Source organism: Cynocephalus volans, chromosome 2 (genome assembly GCF_027409185.1).
Source record: "Cynocephalus volans isolate mCynVol1 chromosome 2, mCynVol1.pri, whole genome shotgun sequence".
NCBI classification, from domain to species: domain Eukaryota; kingdom Metazoa; phylum Chordata; class Mammalia; order Dermoptera; family Cynocephalidae; genus Cynocephalus; species Cynocephalus volans.
The window spans coordinates 99,309,133-99,321,710 of record NC_084461.1 but is presented as its reverse complement, the minus strand read 5'-3'; the positions used below and the strand labels follow the sequence as shown (position 1 = coordinate 99,321,710).

Sequence of the window (12,578 nt, the reverse complement as noted above, 5' to 3'; positions counted from 1 at the left end):
TGATCAGGCGTGTTGAAGTCAGGGGGAGGTCAAGAATGGAAATGTAAAATTAGGGGTCATTTAAAATAGATACTTAAAGCCATGACTAGAAAAGATCTACCTAGGGAGTAAGTATAAACAGAAGTAAGGTTTAAAGATTTAGGCATTTCATATTTAGAGTTCAGAAAAAAAGAGAAAGATCCTACCAAGGAAACCAAGAAGTTAGAGCCAGGAAAATGAGAAGAAAATAAGCCAACTATGTAATATCAGAAGGTGACTGAAAAAAATGTTTTAGGAAGGGAGTGATCAATAACAAACATAATAATAACAATCTCATTTAGGTGAAGGGATAAACTACTTGACATCTAAATCCTTTCCAGTACTAATGATATAGTTTGGGTATGTTGCCGCTCCCCCACACAAAAAACTCATGTTGAAGTCTGATCCCTAATGTGGCAGTGTTGGAATGTGTTTGGGTCATGGGGGTAGATTCCTCATGAATAGATTAATGCCCTACCTGGGGAGTGGGTAGTGAATGACTTCTCACTTTATCAGCTCCCAAGAGAGCTGGTTGTTTAAAGGATCCTGGCACCTCCCCTCCCTCTCTCTCTTGCTTCCTCTCACCATGTGATCTGCTTATATCTGCTGGCTGCCCCATTGGTTTCTGCCATGAGCAAAAGCAACCTGAGGCCCATGCCTGTCCCAGAATTGTGAGCCAAATAAACCTTTTTTCTTTACAAATTACCGTTGTCTCGGGAATACTGTTACAACAACACAAAAACAGACTAATGCAACCGACCTTCTATGATCTTTCATTCTGCCTTTTGCCAAGAAGCCTACAGGGTTCTGAAACTTACCTCTAGTTGCCAGTATTCACCATAATCAACAAACAAAATCAGGATATTTCATCTAGTAGTGACTGATCTATGATCTTTCATTCTGCCTTTTGCCTAGAAGCCCACCAGATTCTGAAACTCACCTCTAGTTGCCAAAATCCACTACAATCAACTAACAAAATCAGGATAACTCATTTTTCATTTACCAAATAAATAAGCTAGAGCAAAAGTTATTAACCATTTCTTCTTCCTTTTTTTGAAATCATAAATCTGTTTCAGAATCTAAAAGATTCTTTTGCAGGGGTGGGGGTGAACCATAGTATGTGCACAACACATATACATAAAAGCATTTTTGCAAATTATCACACATCCACAGACCTCATGAAACTGTTCTAGAGACACTAGGTTAAGAATCCCTGATTTAACACAATAGTTACTTATTCTACTATGCTATACTAATAAAAAGATCCTGATTTGTACATTTGAAGTGATCCAAAAGAACAATTTATGGGTTGTGAACAAAAACCGTAGTACATACATTTTGAATTAAACTACATTTCTACCATAAATAACTGCAAAAGTAAGAAAAATTTTTAAATAAACTTACCACTAACATTTTCAGTTAAAATAAGGTGAAAGACCTGAGCAAAGGCATCAGTGTCTTTATGTAGCCATATGTCAGAAAGACAAGCATCCATTTCCTTAATTAACCATGGTTCAAGGCAATTCACATCTTTTTCTGTCTAAAAAAAAGCAAAGATTATAAGTCACTTAGTTTAACATTTGTTTGCAAAGAATGAAAGATGGCCACAATGGCCAAAAGGACTACTAACCATGTGATATTATAGCAAAGGCTCTGACATAAAAATTTCTTATTTCTTCACAAACATTTATCACTGACAATACTATATCTTCTTCTTACATTCATCTGTAATCTGAGAATGAGCTTGTTAACAAAAGACTATGATCCAGTCACGATATTAACTGATTGTGCTTCTGACAGAATGCTGCTAAAAAGGAGGGTACTTCAAAAAGTTTATGGAAAGGTTCATATCATCTTTTAATTAAATTTATCCACCAACTTTGAAGTATCCTCATATCCTGGGGTGGTTCTCTCTCCCAACTGCACAAAAGAAGCATCACCTGGAACTTCTTAACACTGCTGCCAGCCAGGTCCCACCCCAAAGTAAGTACATCAAAATCTCTGGTGGTGGGGGTTCCATAGGGCTTTAAAAGCTCCTCAAGTAATGTAATATGTAGCCAGGCTTAAGAAATACTAATTTACATAGTCAAAATACTGTTCATTGACCCAAATGGGTTTTTCCTGTACTAACCAACAAATTTTAAACATTCATTAAAAGTATTTTTAAAAACTCATGTATACAGTTATCCCTCAGTATTCATGGGTAATTGGTTCCAAGATCTCCTGCAGATACCAAAATCCATGGATTCTCAAGTCCCTGATATATCTTCTTATAACTTATGCACATCCTCCCATATACTTTAAAACATCTCTAGATTACTTATAATACCTAATACAATGTAAATGCTATGTAAATAGTTGCTACACTTTATTACTTAGGGAATAACGACAAAAAAAAAGTTTCCGTACATGTTCAGTACAGACACAACATTTTTCTTTGGAATATTTTCTTTTGATCTGTGATTGGTTGAATCCACAGATGTGGGGCTCACAAATACAAAAGGCTGACTGTAGTTCACGTGGATGCATTAGGACCTTAACACCGGTAGAAAACTGCAAGCACATCTGCATTATATACCTTCTCATGCTCAAAAACAGTTAAATTCTTTTTCTAAAGAATAGACAGTTGTTCTGTTGTAGTCTAAGATAAACTAAGAGAATTACCTTTCAACTATGCAGTAAAAATTATAATTTCACAAAATATTCTTTAACCTACACAATTTTCACTCAAAACATCAGTGTGAAACCAGGGAAGTCTTACCAACTGACTGAAGACAGCATCACCGCCATCATCCAATAAGTCATACTCTTCAGTCACATTAGGAACAGTTCTCTGCCTCTGAGATTCAGGCTTGAAAATATTCTCTTGAGCTGAATACCATTCTGTAAGTGTGGTTTGTTGTTTCTCTTCTAAATTAATTACCAAAGAGCAAGTAGATAATTTTTTTTCCTTTTTGAAATTCATTCCTTTCTTTAAACAAATTAAGCAAATCTGATATCACTTAAAAGATGGCCTTATACTACAGTTACTTTTTAAAAATATATTAACAACATCCAAAAAAACGTGTTATGCTGAACCATAAGGACATGTGAAACCACTTAAAAACTTCACCTATTCATCTACTAATAAGAAGTTTACTTCTAAGTATGTCCAGATTTAAAAGAAGAGTATCTTTAGCCATATTGTAAATACTGTTTAAATCAATGACTAATAATATTCATATAGCACTTTGTAGAAAACCATTTATTGAACTACTACAACCATGCTAGTTGTTTGAAATAAAACAGTTATATACAATTTTCACCTTCAAATATTTCAAGATATAGAAGTTTTACAATTTACGTATCAGTGATTTAGCATTGCTGAGTGAAATAGGCACTGCTAATTATATTTTTCAAGTGGAGAATCTGAAAGAGTTAAGATATTTGTTCAAAGTCAACAGAGTAAACAAAGGAATCAAAGCTTGAAGCCATGTCTTCTGTGATGAATAATACAGTTAAAAGTAAGAAAAAGGAATCTAAACCCTAATTCAAAGGCTGAGGTATAGTATAAGTCATTATAAGAGATGTATTAATAGGCAAATAATGCTAAATTCAAAGTACAGACAGAATCCCATAACAATATCAAGACTCAAAAAGGGTGACATTTTTATCAAAGATAAGCCTGTTATTACTAACATGCTACTCTTTTCACTCCCTCCTGTGCACTTCCCACTCTGGCCCTATGAGCTACTCTTCTGCCTCCTTAAAATGGTGTTTGAATCTTTGGATACAGACATACTCAACTTCCTCAACTCTGGCATCCACTTTCAGTTCTTCTCTATAGATTATAACTTCTGAACTAAACCAGAATGCAAAGATACATTTGCGACAATATTCTAATATAATGTCACACAATTATGAGGGTACGTCAAAAAATTTGTGGAAAAACAGAATTAAAAGACAATAAAAATCTTTCCATGAACTTTTTGAAATACCCTCATATACACAAGAGAAAAACATTTTCAAGTGTCCTTGTACATCTATAAAGCTGGAGTACTACAAAAAGTTATTAGCAATAGTAATTTCTATTAATATTTCTTTAATAAAAAGCTTACCTCGCTGTTTTTCCTTTTTGTACTTTAACATTTCTTTGTTTGTATATCCAGTAGTTCTTAAAATATCTTCCAGAAACATTTCTTTTACTTCAAATGGTCTTCCCTGTACTAAATAATAGGCATTTTTAAAAAATTGTCAATTTGCATCTTAGACACAATTCACATAAAAACATTAGAATCCCAAGCTAATGAACCTGAATGTAACATCCAAAATCAATTCCATTGTTCAAGTGATCCTCATGATATTATCCTTTAAATATAATTTTGGTTTATATACAACTGTCTATAATAGATAACTGTCTTTTTATTTTAGACAACCGTTCATTTGCTATTTTTTTTCCCAGTGTTTACTATCTACTTATCATGTGTCTGGCATCATGCTAGGCCCCAGGAATACAAATGGTAAGCAGAAACAGAGCTACATCTTGCTCCCTTGAAGCAAGCTAGGAGGGGAGAAAGATATTAATCCAATAATCCAGAATATAAATGTAAAAACAGAATTGTGGAAAGTCCTATAAGAAAGTCCTAAGAGAAAGAAGTACAAGACACTATGACAGTATGTAATTGATTTGACAACATCAAGAGAAGCATCCTCACTGAGAAAATGAGGAACAAGAGAAGGGATAAACAATATAACTAAGCTGTCCAGAAAGAGTAGATAATGATGAAAAAACAACCTAAGCAAAGTCCCTGTGATGATGTTTTCAAGAAACAAGGTCAACCTACTTGGAAAATGGTGGGAGGGGGGAATGGTGTGGCGACTGTAGTTCATGATGACACAAGAGTAATAAATAAGTCTTATTAAGGATTTAGGTTTTTAGCCTAGATAAAGGTCATTCAAATATTTAAGCTCAGCATAGTGTTGGAAGCACTAGCCAGAGCAATCAGAGAAGAGAAGGAAATAAAGGGCATCCAGATTGGAAAAGATGAAGTCAAACTGTCCCTGTTTGCAGATGACATGATCCTATATATCGAACAGCCTAAAGCCTCTACAAAAAAACTCTTGGAGTTGATAAATGATTTCAGCAAAGTTGCAGGATATAAAATCAACACACAAAAATCAATAGCATTTCTAGTCTCCGGTAGTGAACATGCAGAAAGAGAAATCAAGAAAGCTTGCTCATTTACAATAGCCACCAAAAAAGAAAAAAAAAGAAAAGAAAGAAATGCTTAGGAATTTAGTTAACCAAGGATGTGAAAAATCTGTATAATGAGAACTGCAAACCACTGCTGACAGAAATTAAAGAGGACACAAGAAGATGGAAAGATATCCCATGCTCTTGGATTGGAAGAACCAACGTTGTGAAAATGTCCATACTACCCAAACTGATATACAAACTCAATGCAATCCCCAACAAAATTCCAATGACATTTTCCTCAGAAATGGAAAAAACTATCCAGACATTTATATGGAATAGCAAAAGACCAGGTATAGCCAAAGCAATTCTGAGCAAAAAAAATAAAGCTGGAGGCATAACACTACCTGACTTTAAACTATACTACAAAGCTATAATAACTAAAACAGGATGGTACTGACATAAAAACAGACACACTGATCAATGGAATAGAATAGAGAATCCACAAATCAACCCACACAACTACAACCATCTGAAACTTGACAAAGGAACCAAGCCTATATATACTGGGGAAGAGACTGCCTCTTCAGCAAATGGAGCTGGGATAACTGGATATCCATATGCAGGAGAATGAATCTAGACCCAAACATTTCACCATATACTAAAATCAATGCAAAATGGATTAAAGAATTAAATATACACCCTGAAACAATAAAACTTCTTAAAGAAAACATAGGAGAAACACTTCAGGAAGTAGGACTGAGCACAGACTTCATAAATACGACCCCAAAAGCATGGACAACCAAAGGAAAAGTAAATAAATGTGATTATATCAAACTAAAAAGCTTCTGCGCAGCAAAAGAAACAATTAACAGAGTTAAAAGACATCCAACAGAGTGGGAGAAAATATTTGCAAAATACACATCTGACAAAGGATTAATATCCAGAATATATAAGGAACTCAAACAACTTTACAACAAAATAACAAGTAGCCCAATTAAAAAATGGGAAAAAGAGCTAAATAGGCATTTCTCAAAGGAAGATATACAAATGGCCAACAGACACGTGAAAAAATGCTCAACATCACTCAGGATTCAGGAAATGCAAATCAAAACCACACTGAGATACCATCTCACCCCAGTTAGGATGGCTAATATCCAAAAGACTGTGAATGATAAATGCTGGCGAGGTTGCGGAGAAAAAGGAACTCTCATACACTGTTGGTGGGACTGCAGAATGGTGCAGCCTCTATGGAAAATGCTATGGAGGTTCCTCAAACAATTGCAGATAGATCTACCATATGACCCAGCTATCCCACTGCTGGGAATATACCCAGAGGAATGGAAATCATCAAGTCGAAGGTATACCTGTTCTCCAATGTTCACTGCAGCACTATTTACAATAGCTAAGAGCTGGAACCAGCCCAAATGTCCATCATCAGATGAGTGGATATGGAAAACGTGGTATATCTACACCATGGAATACTACTCTGCTATAAAAAAGAATGAAATACTGCCATTTGCAACAACATGGATGGACCTAGAGAGAATTATATCAAGTGAAACAAGTCAGGCACAGAAAGAGAAATATCACATGCTCTCACTTATTTGTGGGAACTAAAAATAAAAAAAAAATACACAAATAAGCTGGGAGGGGGGGAAGAAGACACAACAATTACAATTCCTTGAAGTTGATACAACAAGCAAACAGATATGAGGTTGTTGGGAGGAAGGGGGGAACAGGAGGAGGGAGGGAGGTTTCAGTAATGGGCCACAATAATCAACCACATTGTATATTGACAAAATAAAATTAAATTTTAAAAATTAAAAATAAAATAAATAAATAAAACTTTGTAATAAAAAAAAAAATTTAAGCTCAGGACAGTGCCCTATATCATCAGAATTCCACTTCAGAAAAGACCACTCTGGCTGCAATGTGGAGAACAGATTTAAAAGACAGCAGAATTAAAGTGTCAGACCCAGTAGAAAATATTTCAATAGTTCACATAAAAGAGGATAATAACTTAAATAAGATTGGTGATAGTGGAAATGGAAAGAGAAGCAGACAGATCCTAGAGACAGTCAGGAGGTAAAATCCACAGAACTCAGCATTACATTAGATATGAAGGAATGATAAAGAAGAAAGTGTCACTATAGTTCTGGGATATCTGGCTTGCAAAACTGGATGGATGATTATATTCTCTGAGGTAACGAGGAAAGCTGAAAAGAGGAACAGGTTGGCTGGTGGGAGTTGAGGTTTGGTTTCAGGCATGTCAAACACAAGGTGCCAAAATGAGCTCTCAATTAGTAGATATATAGCCCTTACGTGCCTGATCACCCAAGAATATTATGAGAAGTTAAGAAGAACTTACAGATTTGTGACTTAGGTAATTAGGTCAATAGTACTAGAAAAGAAGCAGGTTCTGTACAGAAGATGAAGTATTCAGCTGGGGGCATATTAGAAGTGAGCTGCTTATAAGGTATGTAAATCCAAAGCTCTGAAGAACAATATGAATTGAAAATAAAAATTCAGGAGTCATTAGTATAAAAGAGAGAGTAGAAGCCAAAGGCATGAATAAGAGCTTCCAGGGAAACTAACTGCACATTTCCAGAACCTAGTACGTTGCAGCAGGAAAGAACAGGGAAGGTAGGGGGGTGTAGGGGGGAGAGGGGAAGGAAGAAAAAGAAAATTAAATAGGCAAGAGAAAAAAATGGATCAAGGGAATAATCCTAGAAAACATCAATACTTAAGCCCCACGCAAAAAAAGAGAAGCAAGCCCACAGAGGAGACTAACAAAGTGCAGGCTGTAATGTAGAATGAGACTCAGGAGGCAATATTGCCAAATAAATTATGGGACGTGGGCATTTCAGAAAAAACTGACAGCCAACCATGAGAAATACCAAAGAAAATTTAAGTGAGACTTTTGCCTAAAATTTAATTATTAGACTTGGCAATTAAATCAGTGTCAAAATAATCCTAGTAGGAATTTGCAAGTGAACAGCCCCTTACGCTTCAGAAATGTAAATCATTTCAGCCTTTTGAAAAGTAAAATAGCAAAAGCTGTTAAAAGTAAAAATAGATATACTCTCCTTCAGCAATTTATCTTTCAGGAATCTATCCCCAGAAATAAGAACACCAATATATAAGGATATACATACAAGGATGTTCATGATAACATTGTTTATAGTGGGGGTGAGAGGGACTCTTGAACCAACCTGAATGTCCAAAAATAAAGGAATGGTTAAATAAATCACAGTACATCCATACGATGAAATACTAAAGAAGCTGCAGAACATAATGAACTAGATCCAAAGTTACTGAACTGGAGAACTGTTCATGATGCACTGTCATATGAACAAAGCAAACTGCAAATAATGTATTAGATATGTGCCCATTTTTGTAAAACCAATTTTTGTGAACTATATATACATGGTTAACATATATATGTGGTTTTACATATTTATATGTATGTATATGTTTGTATGAGCATGGACAAGGTAAAAAAGGATATATACAACACTTTTAACATTCCCAATATCAGGAAAATATGACATAGATCAAAAAGGATAGGGGCAACTGTGAACTTTTTCTGTATATGTCTTTGTATTATTTCAAAAAGTAAACATAACTTTTGAAGAGAAATTTATAATTTTTTTTAAAGATTGGTGGCAAAATCAGTTTTTATTAAAGGACAAGGACAAAAGTTAAGTGTCAGCATATTCAGAAGTGAATGGGAAGTAAAGATTACTTTTTCAAGAAATTTACCAATAAAGGGAAGAAGCTATAAGACAGAATTTAGGAACACAGTGTCAAAATAAAGCATATTTCCTTTTAAGATTAGAGAATTGGGCTTACTACACAATATGAAAGAGCTGTAGATGGAAAAAGAGAGGTTGAAAACAGAGAGAAAGAACTACGAAGCTTATCTCAGAGGAAACAGAACCAGATGCACTCTAATTCAGAACATTCCCCAATTCCTATTAGAATAATCAGACTCAAAAGTGTTTTTTCAAAAAAATTATAGAAGAAATTTGATCATTTAACTTACTATATATCACTGGGCAACTTCCAAAATATTTTATAAAGAGATTTACATCCAAGGCAGCACTAGAAAGAATTAGTTTCAAAGTTGGGTGCTTTTGCAACAAATCTCTTAACTTTGTAAGTAAAAAATCACTAAATCGATCCCTTTCATGCACTTCATCCTGCAGTAAACAGAAATAAAACCATGGAACAGTTAAAGTATTATGGATGACTAAGACTTTAAAATAATGGGTCTGCAAGGTTTCATACTAATTCAAATTAAATGTGGACAAGGCCAACCAAAATTAGGGAAAATTTTGTATTATGAATAATTCAGAAATAGTCAGACATTAACAATCTACTGTGGATGACAAAGTAGTGCCCTTTTTTTCCCACAGAATATAAAACCACACAAACTATGAAATTCTAAATTAGTGGAGTCCACTGTAATGTATTTTTCATATTTACAAAATCTATTTAAATATGTCTCTGTTAGCATCAGGGCTTAGGTACGTTCTTTGGTTTGGGTGAGTTTCCACACGCGGCTTATTACAAGATTATAAATCTAATTTGTTTCTGACAAACAGGATAAAAGCTTTTAATTCTTTCATAAGGGAGTAATTCATTTACTTAGTTCATCAGCAGCTAGTTAACTTAGCATTTAACCATGAAGTTAAATGACTATAAAGTATATCTCTTTGACTGTGAAATATATACTAAAGGAGGGATCAGATGACTAATAAAAGAAAACTTTCACCATTTCTGGAGAATCATTTTCATATATGACAAGTATATTTTTAAAATCTACCACTTATTTTATTTCCCTCACAAAACCTAGTGGTTTTATTGTATCTTTACTTAAAACAAAATATTTATTTCTAATAATTACAGACAAAAAATAACTTGATCATAGTAGCCTGTTAAAAAGAATAAATTGGTTCACATTTTACCCTATTCTAAAAATACAACTATGTACTTAAATTTTAAGCAATCTAAGTTATATATGGCAAATTCAGCAATATTCTTACCACAATAACATGTGTCACAGTTGACAATGTACTATCTCCTGCCATCAATGTACGAAGCAATACTCCATTAGTGCAAAATGTCAGAAGTGTCTTTGGAGAAACCCTTTTCAAAAATCAAAATAAGTGTAAAATTACAAATCTTTTATGCAATTAATACATGATCACATTAAATATTGGTCTTGTACATACCTTAATAAACATTACTGATATAATAGTGTTCTGGTATGTATGACTTATTAGCAAAGTTATGTGAAACATGTATTTTAGGCCTCGTAATCTTACAAATTTACTACTACTAAGAGCCTTTTTATTATTGATGCATTTTGTTAAAGAACCTAAATAGATGTATTAAGAAGACTTTCAATACTTTTGTTTGGGGGAAAAAATACACCACCAATAAAATCAGCACTTTTGAATCACTATTGAAAACAAAGAACTAGTACTACTTGTCCACAAGGTTTTACTAGTACTACTATTACTGATAATAAATTCAGTCACTAACATTTATTGGGTGCTTATTATAAACTTCACATCAAACCTGTGCTCTAGATGTTATTAGCCTCATTTTATAGACAAGAAATCTGAGGCTCAAGAGGTGAAATAGCTTGCACTTGGTCATGAAACTATGAAGTAGAATTTGTATCTATGGTCAAAACTCTTTTTCAAACTATTTATTTATTCAAAATCTCACTAAGTTTAGTCATGCCTCCAACATCCTGATACAGACCAACTTGGAGCAAAATGATCTCTAACTATTCAACTTACAAATCCTTTATTTTTAATGAAACATAAACATTCAGTCTTTTCTAAGCATGATAAAAGATAGGACACATGAGGATTGTCTTTACCTGCTTTCTAATCGGATCTGATAACCAACTGTTTGACCAATCCTTTCCCTTCTCTCTGCAGCAACTCTTTCAGCTACAGCAATAGCTGCTAATCGTCTTGGTTGAGTACAAAATATACGGCAGGGGATACCATTTTTAAAGCAATCATCTAAAAGGAACTGAGGAATCTGAAACAAAAGTTTCAAAATACTAAAAGATGACATGACTACATACCCAGAAATATCTAAGTAAATCACCTGAAAAACCATTAGAATTAAAAAAACTTCTGAACATGTCCAAATATAATCATAAAATCACCAAATTTTCTGTAACTAGTAAAAATGAATAACAAATTTTAAAAGATCATGCTAACAATATAAATTAAAACTAAAATACCTAAAATCAGATTTATCCAGAAATATCTAAGGCTTACATGAAGAAGACTATAAAATACTGTTGAAAAACATAAAAGACCTAGATATAAGAAGAAATACACCATATTCCTGGACAGGAATAATCAATATTGTAAAAATGTTAATTCTCCCCAAATTATTCTATAAAGTCAATTAAATGACAATCAAAATTCCACTGGAATTTTTTTAGGTAGTGAAAAGAATGAGGAAAACAAAAACAGCCTATACTTTTCCAGGATTGCAGATACTTTTCCTCCTTTTTTTTTTTAAAGATTTCATTTGGCTTTATTGCAATTCTAGAATCAGGCAACACATTATTCCATAAAATTGAATAAGTGTTCCAGAGAGCTCAGAAGAGGAGATTGATTTTTATAGACAGAAAAAGCCTGAAGAAAGCAGAAACAAAGAACAAAAATGTGACTGGTCATTTAAAAGTTACTTTCCTTGTAAGGTGGGGACAGGAAGACAGAACAACAGAAAATAGACCAGTTCACATCAGTTACTTCAGGCATATACTTCTCTATAAATAAAACACAAACAGATTGAAAAGATTTAAAATAAAAAATAAAATTCTTACCCACCCCACCACTACTAGAACTACCCACAGTCCTGTCCATAAGAGTAACTACTGTTAAGTTCCTTTTGAAGTCTTTCAAGAAAAAAAAATGTTTACATGATTCGGAATATTTGTGTATACAAACATGTTTTTTATTCACACAAAGTAACTGTCGCACTTAACGTTCGTAATTTGCAGTTTTCACTTCACACATCAGATCTATCTAATCCACTTTTAACAGCCAAATATTCCATCTTATGGATATAATACAATTTAACAAATATGACTACACATTTAAGTAATTTCCAGTTTTTTAGGTTTGTTGTTGATGTTGCTTGCTATTATAAACAATGCTTCAGTGAACATCTATTTTTGCATACTTTTGCAAGATATGTTTATAAATCACTAGCAGTGAAAATGCTAAGTCAAAGAGTATATAAATTTTTAATTTATATAGAAAAATTATCAAATTGCCCTCCAAAGTAATTTATACTCCTACCAATAAAGCAAAAGGGCTATTTTCTAACATCCATACAAATA

The 12,578-nt window shown here is 33.5% G+C and overlaps 1 protein-coding gene across 2 annotated transcripts in view; it reads right to left on the bottom strand.

Annotated features, from left to right (window-relative positions):
- Nucleotides 1-12,578, bottom strand: part of YTHDC2 (YTH N6-methyladenosine RNA binding protein C2) — a 68,839-nt gene that overhangs the window by 41,282 nt on the left and 14,979 nt on the right. For both annotated transcript variants that reach the window (XM_063086153.1, XM_063086154.1), the window contains exons 5-10: nt 11,091-11,257; nt 10,243-10,345; nt 9,240-9,396; nt 4,116-4,223; nt 2,780-2,928; nt 1,423-1,558 (exon numbers count right to left, since the gene is read on the bottom strand). In XM_063086153.1, the coding sequence (XP_062942223.1) occupies nt 1,423-1,558; nt 2,780-2,928; nt 4,116-4,223; nt 9,240-9,396; nt 10,243-10,345; nt 11,091-11,257 (820 nt within the window). The remainder of the gene's footprint in view (nt 1-1,422; nt 1,559-2,779; nt 2,929-4,115; nt 4,224-9,239; nt 9,397-10,242; nt 10,346-11,090; nt 11,258-12,578) is intronic.